The sequence below is a fragment of the Chionomys nivalis genome, chromosome 4, assembly GCF_950005125.1.
Source record: "Chionomys nivalis chromosome 4, mChiNiv1.1, whole genome shotgun sequence".
Taxonomy (NCBI): domain Eukaryota; kingdom Metazoa; phylum Chordata; class Mammalia; order Rodentia; family Cricetidae; genus Chionomys; species Chionomys nivalis.
Genome location: NC_080089.1, coordinates 41,771,673 through 41,793,397, shown reverse-complemented (window position 1 = coordinate 41,793,397; position 21,725 = coordinate 41,771,673). Strand labels below are relative to the sequence as shown.

At 41.2% G+C, this 21,725-nt stretch overlaps 1 protein-coding gene across 3 annotated transcripts in view; it reads left to right on the top strand.

Moving 5' to 3' along the window:
• Positions 1-21,339, top strand: part of Arhgef12 (Rho guanine nucleotide exchange factor 12) — a 133,127-nt gene extending 111,788 nt beyond the window's left edge. For all 3 annotated transcript variants that reach the window (XM_057766453.1, XM_057766451.1, XM_057766452.1), the window contains 14 exons: positions 193-318; positions 1,560-1,674; positions 3,779-3,879; positions 7,366-7,443; positions 8,716-8,791; positions 9,252-9,419; positions 11,220-11,307; positions 11,988-12,074; positions 12,187-12,266; positions 12,517-12,744; positions 14,340-14,810; positions 15,519-15,835; positions 17,043-17,112; positions 17,655-21,339. In XM_057766453.1, coding sequence (XP_057622436.1) covers positions 193-318; positions 1,560-1,674; positions 3,779-3,879; positions 7,366-7,443; positions 8,716-8,791; positions 9,252-9,419; positions 11,220-11,307; positions 11,988-12,074; positions 12,187-12,266; positions 12,517-12,744; positions 14,340-14,810; positions 15,519-15,835; positions 17,043-17,112; positions 17,655-17,665 — 2,016 coding nt within the window. In that variant the 3' untranslated portion in view covers positions 17,666-21,339. The remainder of the gene's footprint in view (positions 1-192; positions 319-1,559; positions 1,675-3,778; positions 3,880-7,365; positions 7,444-8,715; positions 8,792-9,251; positions 9,420-11,219; positions 11,308-11,987; positions 12,075-12,186; positions 12,267-12,516; positions 12,745-14,339; positions 14,811-15,518; positions 15,836-17,042; positions 17,113-17,654) is intronic.
• The last annotated feature ends 386 nt before the right edge of the window (positions 21,340-21,725 follow it).

The following is a 21,725-nucleotide window of genomic DNA, read 5'->3' as shown; positions in this document are numbered from 1 at the left end:
TAGGTGTTGTATTGTAGGTATACCAACTGGGATTGGGCATCATTGATATTGCATATATGTACAAAGGTTTGTCTCTTGTCCTTTGAGAATGCTTCCTGGAATGTCTAAAGGATTGCAGTCGTCTCTCATCTTACTTGGCCTTATGAATACCCAGGAGTTCATTCTCTTGTCTCTTTTGCTTTCTTGACACAGTTCAGTGGACCAGGGGAAGAGAAGTTGAAACATGCTGCTGCTACATTCTGCAGTAACCAGCCTTTTGCTCTGGAAATGATCAAGTCTCGTCAGAAAAAGGATTCTCGATTTCAGACTTTTGTGCAGGTAAGTTGAGCAAGTTATGTGCCCCCCTCAAAAAAAAAACTCATAAATTTTGTATCAATTATAGAATAAACTTGAAGAATTCTGGTTTACAATGTTTCATCTAGTTAACATTAATTTTTTCCCCTTCATTTATGTTTTTACTTTATGAATATGGATGTTTTTCCTACCAAGTATGTGCACCATCCTCAGAGACCAAAAGAATCCCCTGAGGCTGGAGGTACAGATAGATATGAGTTGCTGCCATGTGGGTGCTAGAAATCAAACCTGAGTCCTCTGGAAGAGCAGCTAGTGCTCTAACTACTGAGCCAACTCTCCAGCCCCACCCAATATATTGACATTTAAAAAAAGCTTTACATTACTTCCTAAATTACTGGAAGGAATAAAGATGATTTGGGAATGATGAATAATAAAAAAACTCATATGAAGACTGAAATATTTGACATAGATATCCACTTTGCCATAGCAGTTTTAATTAGGAAAAAACCATATTCAGTTGTTCTTTGGGCATTTTCCACTGATCTATAGCCCTTTTTATAGTCTTTTGAGGTAAGGGCTTATTAAATTGCCCAGGTTCATTACATTGCTCATTGCTCTGTAGCCATGCTGGCCTTGAGTTTACAGGCCTGTGCCACCAGGCCTGGCTCATATTCACTTTGCATATTGTTCAAGTTTGAGATGGGTTTTTATGAGGCTCGGGAAGATTTCAGCAGTGCTGAGGTAGGGATAAGAATAGGTAAGAGTCTGAAATTGTGGTTCCTATCCACCTGCCTGATTTATAAAGTTATTTGGACACAATACATTCATTTTCTTTTGCTGTATTGTTAGTGGCAGTCGTGGCCTTTGTAGTTTAAGAGTATGGCTACAGTTTAACAGGATCCTCTCCCTAGTATTTTATCAAAATGTAGAGTTGACTTGCAGTCTCGCCTGAAGCTCGTCTAAGCCCAGTGGTGGTTGTTAGGTTGTTAGAATTCTTTTTCCTTCCTTCCTTCCTTCCTTCCTTCCTTCCTTCCTTCCTTCCTTCCTTCCTTCCTTCCTTCCTTCCTTCCTTCCTTCCTCCTTCTATTTTTTTGGTAATTGCAAGACAATGTCCTACTTTCTTGCTTATTGTTGACTAGGAACTAGTCCCAGCTCCTGGGGAATACCCCATCTCCCTGGTAGCCGCTCAGGCAGGTGGTTGATGGATTTTTTTGTTTGGGTTTTTTTCCAAGTCAGTTGGGTAACTTCTTTCTCTTTGATTTTAGGATGCTGAGAGTAACCCTCTGTGTCGTCGCCTTCAGCTGAAAGATATCATTCCCACCCAAATGCAGAGGCTTACCAAGTACCCACTTCTTTTGGATAATATTGCCAAATACACAGGTATAATATTTTGCTGAAACAAAAATATGGGACCAGAGATATAGCTGTGTGTTAAGTGCTTTCGCAAGGACCTAACACCCACACTTGTGACTCACTGTGGAGTTACCACAATGTAACTCCAACTCCATGAGATCCGACAACACCCTTTCTGGCCTCTGCACACCCATATGTATAGACTCTTATACACATGTGTTTTTCTTAAAGTCAAGAACAAAAGACAAGAATATGTTCTGCTAAATAAGTAATCTTTCATAGCATCTTGGTGTGTAGAATTGATTGCTGTCAGTTATAGGCAGAAATTCTCTGACTAGACACAGTGCATTCTTCTCTGACCTGTTTTCACTACGTCCTCTAGTAGTGGCTTAGGCATGGAATCTGGCATACTGTGCTGCACGGGCGCATTAAGGTCACTGCCTGCTTTTTATCTCAAAATTACTATTCTTTAAAAAAAAAAAATGTCTCCCAGAGTCCAGGCTCATGCCGAACTCCACTGAACTCCACTTGGCTAGGGTGGCCTTGGACCCCTGACCCTCCTGTTCTCACCTCCTAGGTGTGGGATTGCAGCATGTTTTTGTAATAGTATCTTAGAACACAACACATCTAGTCCATCTGTTTGCATACGGTCTCTCTCTCTCTCTCTCTCTCTCTCTCTCTCTCTCTCTCTCTCGACAGGGTTTTTGTGTTTAACAGTTCTAGCTGCAACTCTCTTCGTAGACCAGGTTGGCCTTGAACTCACTAAGATCTGCCTGCCTCTGCCACCCAAGTACTGGGATTAAAGATGCGTGCACCACCACCGCCAGCTTTTGCACTTGTAGTAGAGGTCATTTGGCCTGTAGAGTGTGTAGTAATTGTCATCTGACCCTGTATAGAAAAAAATCCACCCACCCTTGTTTCAGCATGTGTAATTGCTTTGAGGAGGCTTCTTACTAGGTCAGATGTTTTGTATCTGAAAGTACTTTTATGAAGCCAAATGAATTATCATTCCAGCTTTCTCATCTTGAAACATGAAATGATTTCTGAGTTTTATGTCCCAAACTTCTATGTTTCTTTTTCTTTTCTTTTCCTTTCTTTTTTTTTTTTAGTTTCTTAATACAGGGTTTCTCTGTGTAATAGCCGTGGCTACCCTGAAACTCGCTTTGTAGACCAGGCTGTCCTTGAACTCACAGAGATATGCCTACCTCTACTTCCCAAGAGCTGGAATGAAAGGCGCGTGCCACCCCTGCCTGGTCACACCCCTGTTTCTCACACCTGAGACTAGGAATGCATGCTGGGGACCACTAACTATGCTACCTGGAAGAAATGTAGCTTTGCATTTTATTCATTGAGTTTTACTCTGAATGTATCTGTCGAATGAAGCTGTCACACCGTTTGAAGATTACTGCTTTGACTCCAGTTTTGTTCTTTTTAGTGTAGAGACGACAACATCTGTGGTGTTGGTGAACCTAATCTTTTAGCACTACTAGCGTTGTAATCATTCCTTCCTTTAAATATGGTTCCAAACACAAAACTTATTCTGGGATTCTTCAGAATTATTAGATAAAAAGACTGCATAGGAAACCCAGTGGTCATAGTCATCTAGGTTATGCACTGCAGTTCCAGGAGGAGGAGAGGCCCCTTCTTTGTTCAGCTTACAGAGGTCTTTCTTGGAAGTGTGTAACTTTGAGGTTTTAATTCATTGTACAAGGTAGCATTTGTGCATCTAGGGTTCAGTATTGTGATTTCTTCTCTTTTCATCCTTTCTGTATTGGGGATTGGACTTGGGTTTTGCACATGTTAGGCAAGAGCTCTACCAATAATTTCCATTGCCAATCCCTTTAAAAAATTATTTTGAGACAGGTCTTAGCATGTAGCCAAGGCTAGCCTCAAGCTTGCAATCCTCCTGCCTCATTTTGTAAGTAGCATGTACTTCCATGCTTGTTCAAAAACTACCTGAATAGAAGCTATGACATGGGTTTAACATGGTATAGAAATGTACAAGGCAATAGTATATATCTTCTTACATTCATTTGAATAAAATGGAAGTGTGTGTGTGTGCGCACATGTATGTGCATGTGTATTATTTTTCCCTAATTTTCTCCATTTTCCGTCTCTTCCCCATATTTAGAATGGCCACCAGAAAAGGAAAAGGTGAAGAAAGCTGCAGATCATTGTCGTCAGATCTTAAATTATGTAAATCAGGCTGTCAAGGAGGCAGAAAACAAGCAGGTAAAAAGGAAAAGCAAGATATGCAGGGTGGGATTGGAGAAAAATTAAAGTAGTATATCTGAAATCTGAAGTAACTGAAAGTATCGTTATACAGTTGATATGCAGAACATTTGTTTGCTATTAATATAGTAGCTGGGTCCAGATGATCAGAGATCCATTTGACTGCTGATCATCTCTAGCTCCGTTTGCTCATTTGTTCTGTTTACTTAGCAGGTATTTGTGGGAAATGTACTGTATGCCAACTATAGAGGACTGGGTGCACGAGAGAATGGAGCTTGTTTTCTAAAAGCAGGAGATTACAATGCTCATGTCTCATGTTGGCTGTGACATGTTAGAAAGGAGAGCTTCCAGTGCTGGGAGTGTCTAATTGGGGCCAGGCCTAGTTTGGACATGTCAGGTGGTGGCTCTCAGAAAAAGACTGTTTGAAGAATTAACAATTGAACCTCATATACTCTGAACAAAGAACAGAAATGAACCAAAAACAATGTGAAGAGCAAGGTAGATGCAGAAGGAGCAATATGAGTAATTAAAAGATTAGATGAGGATTAAATCATACAGGGTTTTTCCTACCATATTAAAGGTTTGAAGTTTTGTTTTCCTCTTTTTAAAAAAAATTTTATAAATTCTTCTCACATACATTACAGAACCAATTAAGCAGGGCTCATAGGGGCTCACAGAGACTCCAGTGACAGTCATGGACCCTGTGTGGGTCTGAGCTCTGCATATATGTCATGGTTGCTAGTTTGATGTTCTTTAAAAACTTGAAGTTTTGTTTTAAAAGTGATAGGACCTTGTTTCTAAAGGCATGAATCAAATTGCTCTCTGAAGAGTGGGCTGAAGGAATAAGGTAGTCCAAGATAAACAGTGGTGGAGCAAGGGTGTAGAGCAAGGTGGGATCTGGAGAAGTACTTATGAGCGCAATTAGCAAAACTTGTTAACTGACTCAGAAAGGCATGAAGGGAGATGATGTCCAGGAGAGATGCTCAGGTTTCTGACTTGCGTGTGTGGATAGAGAAGAGGCATGGGGAAGCCACAGACTTGTGGAAAAGTTGAATTCAGTTTGGAGCAGCAGGTGGAGATGTGTAGTGAGCAGTTTCCTAGAGGGACCCAACTCTAATTAGATTCAGCTGAAGACAATATAATGTGCACATAGAGAGGCTCTTCGCATTTGTGGACATGGTTTTTATTTCTTAGGAACTGAGTGTGACAGCTTTATTGGAGAGGCTTTAGAAAAACTGTACAACTCAAAAATATTGTTTGGAGTGCAAAATGGTGAGACCGCAGGAGGAATATGGCAATGTCTATGTATAAAAGGGCCTGTACCTGTACTTCTGTCCTTTGGCCTGAAAGTTCTGATTGTAGCAATTTACTGAAGAGATGTAAAGATGTATGCCTACAAACAAACTTGTTCAAGAATTTTTTTTATGGTAACTTTATTCATGGTCTCCCCAAACTGAAAACAACTCAAGAATTCAGCAGGAGAGTAGGTAAACCTCGTAGAATATAACTTAGGCTACCAGACATATACAAGAATGGATCTAATTAACATTATAATGAGTGAAAGAAACCAGACACAAAAGAACACACACACACATAATTCTATTTGTGTAAACTTGTAAGAAACTAAACTGATTTGTGATAGGAAAACAAATAAGAAAAGCAATTGCCATTGGGGACATAGTGTAGAGATAAACTGGGAAAAAATACAAGGGACCTTTCTGAGAGAGACCATACTAAAAATGTTTTGGCGGGAGTTTGAGTTACACAAGTGTATTTGTCCGAATTCATGGAAAAACACACTTAAAATGCATGCGTCTTACTATGTGTAAATTTTAAAAAGAACCAGTGTTTGGGAGGATTGCTTAACAGAAGGACCTGCTGCACAAGCCTGACAACCTGAGTTCAGCCCCTAGCACCCACACGGTGGAAGGAGAGAACAGACCACCACAGGCTTTCCCCAACTGCCACATGAGGATCCTACCGTGTGCAGAGTCATACACACACACACCTCTGCATACACAAACTTTAAACATAGATGTCATTAATAAATATTGAACTTAATGATATGCATACTGCAGTATTTAGTGGGACATGTGCTCATACTTTATTATTTAGAAATGCATCTACAGCATAAGGTGGACTGATGGGAGATGGGAGATGAAGAGAGTCTGTAAAAATGGACAGCTTGTAATAGACAGTGAACGTTGGTTGTGGAGTGTGGTGTACAAATTTATATTTGGAACATTTATGATAAAGAAAATGCTTTGAAGCAATAGTTCTTTTAGAAATTTATCTTACATATATATCTATAAAGGTGTTCAACATGTGATTAAAGCTATTTATTACAGTATTATTTGTTACTGCTTAACATTAGAAGTAACCACAGTACCCATTAGTAAGATATAAACTATAGTTGATTCACAGAGTTTGAAGTTTGAATGCTGTGTGGCTATTGAAGAAAAGACACATCTCTTAATATGCTACTGTAAAACAATCTCCAAAATATACTGGTAAATCCTGTACTCAGAGAAAGAGGAATACCTATGTGTCCTAGTTGGTTTCTTTCTTGCTCTGATAAAACACTGACCAGAATCATCTTGGTGAGGAAAAGGTTTATTTGACTTGCATTTCCATATTACAGTTCATTATTGAGGGAAGCCAAGGCAGGAACCTGGAGGCAGGATCTGAAGTAGAGATCATGGAGGTAGCTTCCTCGCTTGCTCCTCATGACTTGTTTAACCTGCCTTCAGATACTACCCAGTGCCCAAGAGTGGCACTACCTGCAATGGTCTGGGCCCTCCTGCATCAATAATTAGTCAAATCAGTGCCCCAGAGACTTGTCTATAGTCTGATGGAGGCATATTCTCAATTTAGATTCACTCTTTCCAGATGTGTCAAGTTGACAAAAAAACAAAGCAACAGTCAGTATATTATATGAACAGATAAGACGGCTGTATACTGGAGGCTAAAGGAATGCCAGTGTTATGCTCCCACATCTTGTCTTTAAAGGATTTATATATGCATACAACACACACAGAGACAAGCATACTCATATACATGTGTATTCTGTTTGCATAGGATTTTCTCAAAAGTCACCCAAGAAATGAACATTAATGATTACTCTTTAAAGAAAACAGGAGGGGAACCAAGGGTGGGAGGAGACATACGTTTTATTGTGTACATTATACTCCCTTCTGAATTTTGTACTCTGTACATGGTTTATATATTCAGAAAATAGGTATAAGCTTACTTAGAGGTCACCAAGTTTGAAAAGAATATTGAGAAGGGACAGCTGGAGAAGGGGAAACTGGGAAAGCATCACTAATGATGGGAAAAGGTGTGCTAAGGAAGAGTGGGCTGTCTGTTGTGTCTGATATTGCAGTGACTTTGGTAAAATACAGATTCAAGACATTTCTGTGATTTAGAAACAAAGAGGTCATTGATGCCCAAAGCCTTAACCCTGGCTCTATCCTGTTTAATTTTCAGCGCTTAGAAGATTATCAGCGTCGCCTTGACACCTCCAATCTCAAAATGTCCGAGTACCCAAATGTTGATGAGCTCAGGGTGAGAGATGCTCTAATCATAATTAAAAACATAAAGTAAAATGTGTTAAAGACCTGGCAGGCAATTAACATCTCAGTGGGAATAGCCGTCCTTGAAGGAGTTCTGTGTTGTAGATGTCTGCATTTATTGACTACATTCTGCTTGTTGATGTCTGATCTGTGTCCAGGGTGTTTCATCTTTATCAGAGATTATTTTGTGAGATCCTGTAACTGTATGGCAGGAATTGTTAGAAGACTTGGGAACACTAGCTATTACCAGATTTCAATTGCTCTGTACTTTTTACTGTTTTATTATAAGAACTTTTCAGATCACTGAGTCAAGATAATTTTTCCATGATATTTTTGTAAAGCATGAGGGGTGAAACCAATATAAGAATAGTTAACTTTTTATTAAATTGTTATTTCCTATGCCTAGGCTTTAGTATTAATAACCTTTTAGTATATTAAGTCTTTTTTTTTTTTTTTTCCTGAGACAGGGTTTCTCTGTATAGCTTTGACTGTTCTGGAACTCACTCTGTAGACCAGGCTGACCTTGAACTTACAGAGATCCACCTGCCTCTGCCTCCCAAGTGCTGGGATAAAAGTCATGTGCCACCACCAGCCTTAAGTCTTTTTTTTTTTTAAATACCAGTTTACTGATAATTGTATTGGCAGATTTACTTGATATCTATTTAAAATAAACTTGTATGCCATCTATAATAGTTTTATCAGAAAACATGCTAATATATGTATTTCCTTACCTGCCAAAGCGTGAGAGTTCCCCTCGAGATGCTAATGCTAAAACATGGTGTTTTTAATAATAAGTAAGTTGCTGGCACAGACAGTAATTGGCATTTTCCTAATAAATACTGCCATTTAAAACTTTCTTTGGGAGGCTGGGAAATGTTAGGAATTAGGGCCCTAGAACTCAGAAGCCTTGTACAGATACACACACACGCAGCACGCACCATCTGCTTCTGGTTTATTGCAGCTAAGGAGTGGGGGCATGTTGTGGCTCTTTGTAATGCCATCCATAAGCTTTTACCCATCTGGAGGGTTTGCAGAGAATATGCAGGATTGCTTTTCTGTAGAATTCTTCTCTTTTAGAAGGTTTTGTTCAGGCTGTTTTAACATGGACTGTTTCATTTTCAAGACACAGCAATACCCTGTCTGAATGTAAATGATATCTTTTGTATTAAGACTGTTTTATAAAGATACTAGTTGTGGTGGCTGTAACCCCACTGATAAAATAATCTTGAAAGTAATTTATGTACTCTTCTTTTTACTTTGGCAGAATTTGGATTTAACAAAAAGAAAGATGATTCATGAAGGGCCTTTGGTTTGGAAGGTGAATCGAGATAAAAGCATCGGTAAGTCTCTGGAGAGGGTGGAGAGAAGAGAGTGGGAAAGTCTGCCGGTGGGAAGCAGACTCGTTCACAGTTTTCAGTTAGCAGTGCTATTCTACAATATCTGAGCATTTGTGGGAGTTCTGCTTGTGTGCTTGTTAAGTGTAAACTGTGTTACATATTCATCTAGGAATGTAGCAGAAAACTATCTCACTTGAGTTCTGTTGTCATCTCCTGAGGAGTCTTTGCAGTGAGTTTTCTGTGGACTAGCATCTTTTGAGTTCTTGCAGTGAGGGAGCATTACTTTTAATTCTTGTAACTCTCAGATGATATTTCCACAAAGCATACTAAAATGAATTATTAAAAATGAAATTAAAGAGGATAGTTTGCAGATCAGTTTTTAAAATTAGCTAGGTTTTCCAGAAATAATTTCCTTTATTTTAAATTTCTTTACTTAACAGATTCTCTACATTTTTATTTCTAGATCTTTACACACTGCTACTGGAAGACATTCTTGTACTGTTGCAAAAACAGGATGACAAACTGGTGTTACGGTGCCATAGTAAGATACTGGCGTCCACAGCTGACAGCAAGCACACGTTCAGTCCCGTCATTAAGCTGAGCACAGTGTTGGTTCGACAGGTGGCAACAGGTGGGTGTCTGCTGAAGGATGCTAGCTTCTAGATGGACTGGGAAACTGCAGGGTACTCAGTGTTGCATAAGCAGCACAGTGATTTCAGTAGTTTTGTTGTTTATATGTGTAGAAACTTAAGTGAAGTTTGCTTATTGTTTAGATATCTAGTTGAAATTTCACACCACCAAATTATTTAAAGACAGTTAGATTGGCTCAGTTATAGTGGTGTATTATTTGTGTTTTAATAAATAAAGCTTGTGTGAAGATAAGACTTCAGAACTAAGCCACTAGAGGCCAGGGAGTGGTGGCACATACCTTTAGCCCCAGGACTCAAGGCCACTCTGGGCTACGTGAGAGTGAATCAGTCTACAAGAGAAACACATTTCACACATTGATTCTAGTACTTGGGATGATGCGCCCTAATCACAGTCTCGGTGCAGTCTGAGATTTGGTCTACAGTCATGCTAGGACAGAATCGCCCCTTTGTTTGTCTGAGACTTGGTAGAGGTGAGGACTCTCTAGTGACTTGGCTGCTTTGCTTTTCTGATCTTCAACTTGAACCGCAATATCTACCTCTAGGTTTTTATTAATCCTGCTACAGTCAGTGGTTTTCTGCATTTAAAAATTTCAATACATTTGTGTTTATTCTGTTGAAATTGGTGATAGATGTTAGGAAAGATAATGAATACTTTGAGGGTAACCCCAGTGAGAAGGCTGCCTTTAGAATGGCATGTTTGTTGGGGAAAAAGTGAAAATTGAAGAGGTGGGTGAATTTTTTTGTTTTATTTAATTTTATTATTTTACGTGTATGGGTGTTTTGGCTGCATATATGTATGTCTCTGAACCACATTTGAGTCTGATGCCCTTGGAGGCCAGAAGAAGGTATTGGATCCCTGAGACTGGAGTTACATACAGTTCTGAGCTGCCATGCAGGTGCTGGGAACTAGTGTTCTTTTTTTTTTTTTTTCCCCCCGAGACAGGGTTTCTCTGTGGTTTTGGAGCCTATCCTGGAACTAGCTCTTGTAGACCAGGCTGGTCTCGAACTCACAGAGATTCACCTGCCTCTGCCTCCCGAGTGCTGGGATTAAAGGCGTGCACCACTAGTGTTCTTAACTGTTGCAGCGTCTCTCCAGTTCCGAGTTTGGGTTTTTTCTAGCAGTTTAGGTTGACAAGTTATAGTTTAGTTGTATTAGGATGAGATCTTTTATATAACTTAATTTCGTGACAGCAAACTTTGTAACCTCTTTTGCAATGTTTCTCAAATAATGTTAACAACTTGGAAAAACAGCAGTTTAAAATAAATGTGAAAGGAATAGCATTGGGTTTGGTAGTGTGTGTGTTTTCATGTATGCGTTTAATTTCATAATGATAGAACTCCAAAGTACATTCTACTTGAGTAGAACATAATTGTTATTAAGACAGAACTTGTATGAGACCAATTACTTTTTATTGTTTGAGAATTTCACATATGTATGTAATATAAAGTTTTGGTTTAATACACTCCATGTCCCCTCCACTAATTTTCTGTCCCAACTTAATGTGTTTTTGCTTTTTTTTTTAACTCACTGAGTCCAGTAAACTATGACTTATTTTTGTTACTAATGAAATACTGTGTTGACTTTTATAAATTAGTTTATTTAAGTGATAGATAATGTAGCTTACAGTGAGTTTCACAAAATTTATTTTATAAACTTGATAAAGTTTTGTAAATAACTTTTATCTAAATTAAGATGTAGAATATTTGTATCTGCATCTAAAAATATCTCATAGCTTCCTTGGTCATAGTGGCAGAATAAGGTTTGTTTTCTTCTTTTCTAGATAACAAAGCTTTATTTGTCATCTCCATGTCAGATAACGGAGCCCAAATTTATGAATTGGTAGCACAGACAGTTTCTGAAAAGACGGTGTATGTATCAGATTTAATTACTTTTTTCTAATTGATACTCTATTATTCAAAGTACAAATGTTCCACAAACTTTGTTTTACTAAGATTTATTTCATTGTTTGTGTACGTGTGTGTGTGAGAGAGAGACAGACAGAGTTGTGCACATGTGTCCAGGTGCCTGCAGAAGCCAGAAGAAGGTGTCAGATCCCCTGGAGCTAATGTTATAGGTGTTAGAGGTGGTTGTAAGCTGACTGACATGGGTTCTGGGAACTGGATGGTTGTCCTCTGGAGGAGCAAGCATGTTCCCTAACTGCTGAGCCATCTCTCCAGCCTGCAACTTGCCTTTGTACTAAGATTATGAAAACCACTCTAGAAATCAAGTACTTCCTCTTGTACTCTTGCAAATATTCCTCTAAGAATTTCTTTTGAAATTGATGGTTTTGTTTTTATTTTATTCTACTAAAAATAAATTTTCTAAAGAAAAAATCTCAGAAGTGCCAAATTACTCTTTTAAATGAGTACTGTGTTCATGCTAGAGTTTCCTTTGAAGTATATTTTAGAGTCTCTACATGAGTGGTGCCAAAATAAAGATGTTCTCTGGCAACATGGGTGGTGTTTGGGTGTTTTCTCCTTTCCTTGAATGTATTGATCTGGTGTTTCTGCTTTCCTCCTGCCTTCTGGACCCCTCTCACCTCCTGAAGCTGGCAGGACCTCATCTGTCGAATGGCTGCTTCAGTGAAGGAGCAGTCCACAAAGCCCATTCCTCTGCCACAGTCGCCACCTTGCGAGTAAGTGCGCTGTTGTGCTTCTTGGAAAGACATGCGAAATTCTTCATTAGAATGCCATGGAGTTTGGACATCTTTTGATGCTCAGGGTTTCTTTCTTTCTTTTTTTCTGCAGAGGAGACAATGACGACGAAGAACCATCCAAATTAAAAGTGGAGCACCATGGCCTTTCAGTCACTGGTCTACAGAGCCCAGGTGAGCTGCAGAGGCAAGGCTTCCTGGAGGATGTACTCCACTGCCTGTGAGAATGAAGGCTCTGTGCTGGCACCAGCTCTAACGGCTGCTGCCTGGGAGCCTCTGTGCCAGTGCTGCATTGCTCTGTGCTGAGTGCTTTCCCCAGTGCCTGATCTCTGTAGCTTATGTGGTTTACACTGCTCCCAGCGTTTCCTGATTGAGAATGAAATGTCCACTAAGGTATACTCTACCTTTTCTGTTCCACTGACAGACAGAGTTTTGGGATTAGAATCGCCCTTAATTTCATCAAAACCTCAGTCTCATTCACTGACTACCCCTGGCAAATCAGAGGCAGAACATCTCTTTGTGACTGCAACACAGTTTGCAAAGGAGCAGCATGCAAATGGGACACTGAAGGAAGATGATGGCAGTTATCCAATCCCAGAGCCACACTTGCCTGTGTCAGAGGAGCGGTGGGCGTTAGACGCACTGAGAAATTGTAAGTTTTATTCCTAACTTTTGGCAGAGTGCATGGTGTACTGGAAAGCCTTTTAGAGAGAAAAAGCAATGTGTTTTCATGAAAAAAAAAAATTCTAAACTATGGATATCTTCCCTTCAAGAAATTATGGTCTTTTTCGGAAGAGAATATGAACCTCACCTCACCCCCCTGCCACTTTTAAAAGCAAACATTCCAGGAGTAATAAGGCTTTTTTGTCAAATCTGTCTGGGTTGGCATGGTCAGAGAAGGGAAGCAGTAGAGAGAAGACAGATGTGCTTGTCATCTTGAAGGGTGATTATAAATAATTGAAATAAATGTGTGAAATAGAACCACTCAGACAAAAGCAATAGCAGGACGCAAAGTGGATGCAGGGCTCAGGGTGCTTGGAGAACAGTGACTGGACGACTGGCCTGCACACACAGTACAGGTTGGAGGAATATAGGAGATCGATTTAGGAATCAGGAAGATGGACTGAGAAGTCTTGCTGTTATAAATTTTAAATGCCAGGTTGCATCCTCCATATTTGATGGACAGACACATCACAGAATTTTAGGAGCTTTTCCAAATTATACATCTTCTGCGTTTTATGTGGAGATTTAATATTCTTCACAATAGCTTCTTACATGCAGACCATCCCAGGGGAAGTGGTAGTGGGGAGGTGACGTTTTAGGACTGCCATTTTGGGGAGAGATTAAGGTACTTGAGAAAGAGGGAGGTCTTCTTAGACCTGAACTCTCCTTGGAGAAGAAGAGGGTCAGCCTGTGGTGGAAGAAGGGAATTACAGTTATTTAAAATCTCATTTGTTCTGGATTCTTCTGAAGTGGCAGACTTGGTGATGTCTGGTAGTTTACTGCATGGCCCTAGAACTGCCACCACCTGCATGAGCTCAGCATAAATTTAGCCCAGGGGTGAACTGGATCTAACTTTTAACATCCTAAAGAGGCCATGCCAATAGTGAATAAGGTAATTTTAAAACCTAATGAATATTTTCCTTTGAACTTATATATACTACCACCAAATTATTGGAGTTTGAGTTTATTATGCAATTGTCTTTGCCATATAGGAAAATTATTAGGAAAAAATAATGTCTACTCTTGAGAAGAAAGAGCATAACATTTAGTTTTGCTGGCCTAACTGCTGGAGTGGATACCTGGAATTAATTGTATTTAGAACCTTTAAATAGGAGGATCTCGCTACTCAGAATGCTCAGCTCTGGTGTAATTTAATGTTATGTTGTGTAGAAGATCATATTTTTATTGCATTTTTCAAGATAAAAATGATTATGTAGGCTGGATGTAGTGGCGCACACCTTTAATCCCAGCACTCAGGAGACAGAGGCAGGAAGATCTCTGTGAGTTCGTGGCCTGTCTTGTCTACTAGAGAGAGTTCCAGGACAGCCACAGCTGTTATACAGAGAAACCTTATCTCCAAAAACCAAAACAGCAAAACAAATTGTGTAGGATTTTATTTTGGTTGTATGTTGTTATGTATTCTTAGTTTTAGAAGTAATGGGAAACAGCTGCCTGATTCCAGCTGGCAGTCAGTCTGTGATAGTCAGTTTCCTTTTGTTCTCTTCACCCCACTGTGACTCTTAGTGGGCTTGTTGAAGCAGCTGCTGGCCCAGCAGTTTGGTCTGACTGAGAAGAGCACCCAGGAAGACTGGCAGTCCTTCTCAAGATACGGGTCAGCTTCTGAAGAGGGGCAGGCAGAGAGTGGCATCCAGGACTCTGAAAATGTTAAGGCATGTCATGCCGGGGAAGGACAGATGCCTTTTAAAACTGGAACTGGTGACTTTGCAACTTGTGACAGTCCACGGACTTCAACTGAGTCTTGTGCTACACAAGATTCAGTGATACTGGCATCCCAAGACAGCCAGGCAAGTAACATTTTAGTAATGGACCACATGATCCTGACCCCAGAGATGCCTACTGCAGAGCCAGAAGGGGGTCTGGATGACAGTGGAGAGCACTTTTTTGATGCCCGTGAAGCACATAGTGATGATAATCCATCAGAAGGTGACGGAGCAGTTAAAAAGGAAGAGAAGGATGTTAATTTACGCATCTCAGGCAAGTGGCTTTCACATTTCAACTTTGGTTTTGGTTATTGTTGACTGTCTTATTTGCTGGAATGAATGTTGTTTCAATATCTAAATTGTGTGTGTGTGTTTATTCCTTCATAACAATAAATACTGAATCTGTTCTTTGCCAGACCCTGTCATAGGGACTGGGAAATTGAACAGTGAAAAATGCCGGAAACTCCATTGTTCTTAAGAAGCTTAAGTGCCTGAAGGGAGAGAGTAGTGGAAAATAAAAAGCAAGTGGTAAGCGTCAGATGGTCAGACGGATTAGGAAGAAAATAAGGGCAGCTATGGCCAGAGCGGAGCACTGAGGGCACACATGGTGATTGGTCTATGAAGAAGCGAGTGAAGTGCAGGGAGAGGCCCTGTGGATACCTGGAGAGAGTGTTCAGCAGTGAGCACTGGAAAGAGTGCTGTCATCGCTAGGGGACAAAGGCGGAAAGGGTATTTGGTAGTGAAGTGGAGTCCGGTTGTTATGTAAGCATTAAACTCTTAGAACCCTGACTAATATGAAGTTAGTCAGGAATTATTGTGAAAGTTTACTGAGGTTGGCTTTAATCTGAAGTAAATTCTGGTGGAGTTAAAGCTAAACTTGGGAGCTGTTGGTTCCCTCACTGTAGTTGCTTTTCAAGTTATCATGTGACCCCATTCTGGTGGCAGTGCTAATCTCATCAGACTGTCCTGTCTCCACCAATAGGAAACTGTTTGATCCTTGATGGCTATGATGCAGTGCAGGAGAGCTCCACAGATGAGGAGGTTGCCTCCTCATTCACCCTGCAGCCTGTAGCAGGCATCCCTTCTGTGGACTCCACCCACCAGCAGCAATACTCCCCTCAGAATGCTCATTCTGATGGGGCAGTTTCACCATTCACCCCAGAAGTCCTGGTCCAGCGACGCTGGAGAGCTATGGAGGATGCTTGTTTTGAGATCCAGAGTCCCTCTTTTTGTACAGATTCACAAAGCCAAATCCTGGAGTACATTCATAAAATAGAGGCTGACCTCGAACACTTAAAGGTATGTCATGTTTCTGTCTCCTTAGCACTTGATCCTAAGAGCGCAGCAGAGTGTATGTTTGGAGTGATGGAATCCTGAATCCTGATGTCCAGGTTCTGTGTCTACCTATTTTAATTTTTTTGGCCATTAGTCATGAATAGGCCTGGTTAAAAGCTGGTAATGACACTATTTGTCTTGTGACAAAATTACAAGAACAGGAAAGTTATAGGTATATAGCTAATTACATGTCTGTTTGGGTTTTTTAATTTTAAGAACCTAAAAGTACTTGGGGCAGTTGGTCTCCATCATGTTGGATGATGTGGAGTGAGTTAAGTGGGTGTGAATCAAAACCAGGTAATGCTGTGACTTGCTGTAGCCTGTTAATTATCTGTGACTCATGGAATAGTGTTGATAGTTGCCCAGAGGTCATGACAGGTAGAAATTGGCTCCAGTGGCCAATTTCTGTTATCCAAACACATGAGTATGAATGGAATGTTTTGGAAATTGGTTGTTAAAGACCACACATTTTCAAACAATATGTTCTGATTATGGTTTCTCTTCCTCTAACTTCTCACAGCTTTTCCCTACCTCACCATCCATCCAACTCCACACCTTCTCTCTCTCTCTCTCTCTCTCTCTCTCTCTCTCTCTCTCTCTCTCATTAGAAAACAAGTAGGCAATTTTCAAAAAGCAAAACCAAACCCAGATTAAACAAAAGCAATAACAACAACAAACAAACAAAAGCAGGAGAAACACACACAAACACAAAATTGGAAACCATAACAGGAGCGAAAGACCAGTAAGGTAAAAACGTTGGCACATCATTTAGTTGGGCGATGTAGTGTTCAAGACTTTGCTCCCTTGGTTTTCTTTCAACTCCACATAATAAATAGATTTTCCCCTTTTCAGTCTATTTCATGTATTATCATTATGTGGCTAGCAAGGTGCGGTATCCAAAAGGCCTCTGTGTTCATCTGTCACATGGTGTGAGACCATCTCCTGGGTGACTTCCGCCATGAGCAGGTCACCTTATTTGCTTCTTCAGTGTTCACATAGGAGTTGTCACCTGTTGAGGCGAGAAATGGGAGAAGGGAATTTACCTCCTTCTCGGACAGCAGCGTCTTCAGTGCTCAGTGTTCATGCCTGTAACAGGGAACACCTTCATTCCCATTTTCAACTAATTTTATTTTTCTTGTGCCATCCCCATGGAAAATCTTGGATGTTGCAGAAGGTGGAGGAAAGTTACGCCCTTCTTTGCCAAAGGCTGGCTAGCTCAGCCCTCCCTGACAAGCTCTCAGGTATGTGAAATGGTGGCTCGTCTTGCTTAACAGCACATGGACATGTGATTTATTATTCTTTAATATGAAAATCTGTGATTTCTTTTCTTTCCTGTCCGTAGAAACTGCTTGTTTCTAAACATCATATATCAAGGCTGCTGACTTTGCCCTTTCTGCTCTCAGAAGAGCTGTGGTTGTCAGCTCCTGTGCCAGCCCCTCCTCTCTTTCTTCACCTTTTCCAGGCTGAAGGCAGAGTGGAAGGAAGCCTGGTGAACCATAAATTCAGTAGTAGAGTAGTAGAACCTGCGCTGTGCTGCTTCAGGAGCTTCCCTTGTGAGGAGCCCTGCCATACTTTGTGCCTCTTCTGACACTGAGGCCAGCAGGGCCCCTGGTGCAGCTCAGCCTGTGTTCGTGGGCCAGTTCATACTCATTGGCTTGTGTACCTGGAGGGTGTGTTTTATGGTTCAGAAGTGGACAGGACCATGTCTGCGGGTTGCACGTGTGTTCTTCACAATGTTAACTTTTCTCTTAATTGGACTTCCACATATCTTCATTCTTCTCAGATAAGAGTTAGAGCCCGTGTCCCGGAGGTGACTGCAGGCTGTTGGATTTTGAGTGTCGGTCCTATATCAACCACATCCCGGCTCCAGTGTGGACACAGAGAGAGTGACAGAGGATCTGCCTGGAACCACCTGGGCTCGGCCATGTCCCAGGGTGTCCCAAGTGGGACTAGTTCTTCAGTTTGGCAGCTGCACAAGTCTGTCAGTGAGGGAATGTCAGTTCTCTCCTCTCCTCACTATCAGAAATGCATTTTGATTCAGAATAAAACCAAATGTATAGAGCTTTGGGTGTAGGATATAAAATTGTATGTAGGTAAGACAAAGAAAATCAGATGTATTTATTTGATTTCATTCCATATTTGAAAGCACACTTTAATTTTTACTTTGCCTTGTTTTGTTTTAATTGAGTAGTGGGAGTTTTAGCCCCTTGTATTTAGCACACCCAAGGATCAATTGTTCCTGAAGCCAGGGTCAGGTGGGGGATGGGGAAGTTAGCAGAGAGGCAAAGCAGAAGAGAGAAGAATACCTGACCTTCACTAACCTGTAACCCCAGCCGCTCTGTCCAGAAGACTGCCTTTCTGGGGGTCATCTCAGCGATGCTACATGACTCCTGTGTGCGGATGCAGATGACATGAGCTATGTGCTGTGCAGTTGATCAGAGCAGGTGGACCTCTTCCCACCCCAAGGCAAGCATCTCTTCTGTATAACTGGCCTCCACCCCAATTAACAGGAATCCTCAGTACACTAAATGGCAGGCACTTGAAAATGGGTGTATTTCCTTTGTTGTCTTTTCTGTTGATAGTTGGGATTTGGGAGAGAAGAAAACAAATTTTTATTTTCTTGATTATAATTTGTTATTCTTGGTATTGTTGAATTTGTATAATTATATATTGACTGGCACTTGTATGAAACGTTCCCTGCAGAGTGAGCAGGACATAGGAACAAAGAAACAGAATGCTTCAGTGGTGGTGGGGTGCTGCGGAGGGGAGGGGTGGGGGGAGAGTCTGAGAAGGTTTTGTAAACTGAATCACTACTGAGTTGAACCATGGCTGTCACTAGCCACGGGTACTGCTGATTATAAGGCCAGTAAAAAATGAGTACCTGGATGTTTGACTCTAATTTTTTGCACTGATGGTGCCAAAGGGCTCTTCAAAGTCACAAGCAGAGCCAAGAGTGGGCAGAGGAAGGTGTGGCGGAGAGTTGCTCACATCACCCCACTGCCACAGCCCTGCCTGCATGGCACCATGACTGGCCTTGGGAACTGAGACCAGAGGTGAGCAGTGCAGCCACCAAGGTGCTGGTGGTAGCTGCAGTGTGGGCAGCACCTGTGGAGGGTGAGCTAGTCAGGACTGTGGCCGAGAACTCCTTACTTGTGTTGGCTTTCAGTGGTTTTCTTTGTGTATTTGGTAAATATGTTTTTGAAGTGTTCTGTAAAAAAAAAATCATTTGTCAAATCTAAATTCTGTTAATAAACAAGGAGTTCACATGTTACTCACATCTTGCAGGAGGGTCCCCTGAACTCTGGGGGCAGTCAGGATGTAATTTTATTCTCCCCTTAGTGCCCCTCAAACCCAGGTTTTTCTCAATGTGGATGGTCCCCCAGCTGCTTTTATGAACACCTCTACAACTTAACAAGTTTGTCTGTCTGGGTCCAGATTCCTGTTTCTGCCCTTCTTAGATCGATCAGCTTGGATCCTTGTACCTCATCTCTAAATTGGAATTATATTTTGAGTCATAGGTCAAGCATAGCTCAGATTGGGCTTTGAAATTTTGATGTGGAACATTATAAGTGAAGTTTGGGATTTTGAACTCCCTGTATCTCTTAGGAGAAGCAAGTAGAGACCAAATGGTTCTGTTGTCTTCCAGGCAGCCTCTTACACTACACCATCTGGGTAGCTCATCAGGAGAAAACCAGACAGCAGCGCTCTGCTGGCTTCCAACACTACAGGTCCTTCCATGGTCCTCTAGCACAGCTCAACTTGAACTCCGCTCTCCTGGTTGCTTGCTCTCCTTTTCCTGACTCTCAGCCTCTCTTAGGGTTACAGCAGGGCTAACTGGAAAGGTACTTTGGCATTGCTCCAGTACTTCCAAATAAATGCGTATTTATTACATCTTCAGGTGAAACCTCAAAACCAAGTGAAATCTGAAAAGAAAAACAAACAAACAAACAAAAAAACCCGCTTTTTTGAGAGCTCCTTTCTCTTACCAGCCTTACTTCTTGCCTGTCCCTCCCTTTTTGGCCTACCATGTCTTCCATTTCATTTTGGCCGTTATGATCAGGTCCGTTTGACTCTGACCCTTCCATGGTGGTGACAGTAGGTATTCCTCCTCTTCTGGAATGAGGTTATCATCGTCATAGTTATCTCCAAGTTGGGTGATGAGAAGGTGCAGTCTGTTTCTGTCCTGAGGAGTACTAGGCCAGCAAGAGGGACACAGCATCTTCTGCAGAGCCAGAAAGTCGTGTATGCCATGGGCACAACCCCTGACACTGCTCTCTTGTGAGCTTAGTGGCTCTTCTGTCGCTAAGTGGCAGATTATGTGTGGAGTGTCTCCTTTTCAGAGAAAAGCCGTAATCAAGCCAAACCAGCAAACCTTCAAAGTACTGTAATTTAAAAGGATGGCTTTGGCCATGTATTTTGTATAGTTCCAAAGCAGCCAACTGGACTGTTGGAGTTCTGCTGCTTTCACAACCCAAATTGTAACTATTTATTGTATCACGTGGGAGGTTATTACATGAGTGTTTTCGCCTTTGTCTTCCCCAAACACCTTCTAATGACCTCTAGAAAGAACAAGCCCTCTTTTAGAAAGTGTTTTGTTTCTTTGTCTTTGGGGGAGGGAGGAAGAGAAAAGTCCTTCTTTGCCTATTTTTAGGAGCAAAAACCTGTAAGTATGCTTCCTAAGATGCAGTAGTTTACTCTCTGCTCTGCTCCTTGGCATTGGCGATGGTCTGGTGCCTTCGCCTGTATTCCAGCCAAGCAGTCTCGTCTCTGCAGGTGTGGGAACGTGTTTAGAGCCACTTATGCATGCTCTGTTCTTCCTTCCCTCCATGTTGCAGAAGGCACCATAGGACCTTAAACTACAACATTAGCAAGGCTTTGCGGAAGTATTTCGTAGACCATGGTTTTGTTTTTCTCACACTTCAGCCCCATTTAGTGTGATCTGTAAAATTGTTCTTTCTTCAAGAAAGGAGCTTTCTTGTTCTGCCTGTTTGCCTTCCCCCACGGGGACTGAGGATTTGGGTAATAAATTGATCAGGAAAAAGGGGGACTCCTAGAAACCAATCCCTCCCCGCCATTTCCAGGTGCCACCCGCTAAGCAGACACTACAGCATGGTGACCGTAGCGTGCACACTGTTGGTTTTTAATGAGCCTCTTCCCCACTAGAGCGTCTCACTTCCTCGTTCACCATACAATCATGTACTCTTTAACAGAAATTGCTTTTAAGAGAAATCTGGAACTATCTTTAAAAAAACCTTATTAATAATCGTGTATTTTTACTGATCACATTTTGAAATGCCTAAAAGTCTTTATTGCTCTAATTACCCAGATGTACCTTTGTAAAAAGCTCTTTTATGAATTAGCTGATAAGGCTGTATGTTTCTGGAACAAAATATTGGGTCATCTAAAACTTTGTTTTCTGGGGTCTGGGAAAATAGAAAATAAGAGTTCAAATATTAAATGAGCTTAAAAGAACCAAGTATGTGACTTTTTATTGTATGAATTCCGATTTGTCTCGTGCAAATTGTTCATTATTTGAGACAGGGTCTCGTCCAGGGCTGGCCTCGAGTCCCTCCCTGCCTGTGCCTCCCAAGAGCTGAGATTACAGGTGTCACTACCACACCTGGCTATACGAGTTATTTTTGAGAAATTGAGTGATTTCTCATTAACTAGTCTTCCTGGCAGTGGCTCACATGCCTGTCCTGCTTCTTGTGACATCTTTACTGGTGGACAGGTCTTTGGATCTTTGTCAAGTGTAAACCTCTGCAGCGGTAAGGCGGCTGACATCCCCCTGCTAATGAGGCCATGTCCCTGGATTTTAAGCAGTGGTGGGTTGGGCATGGCAGAACATACTTTT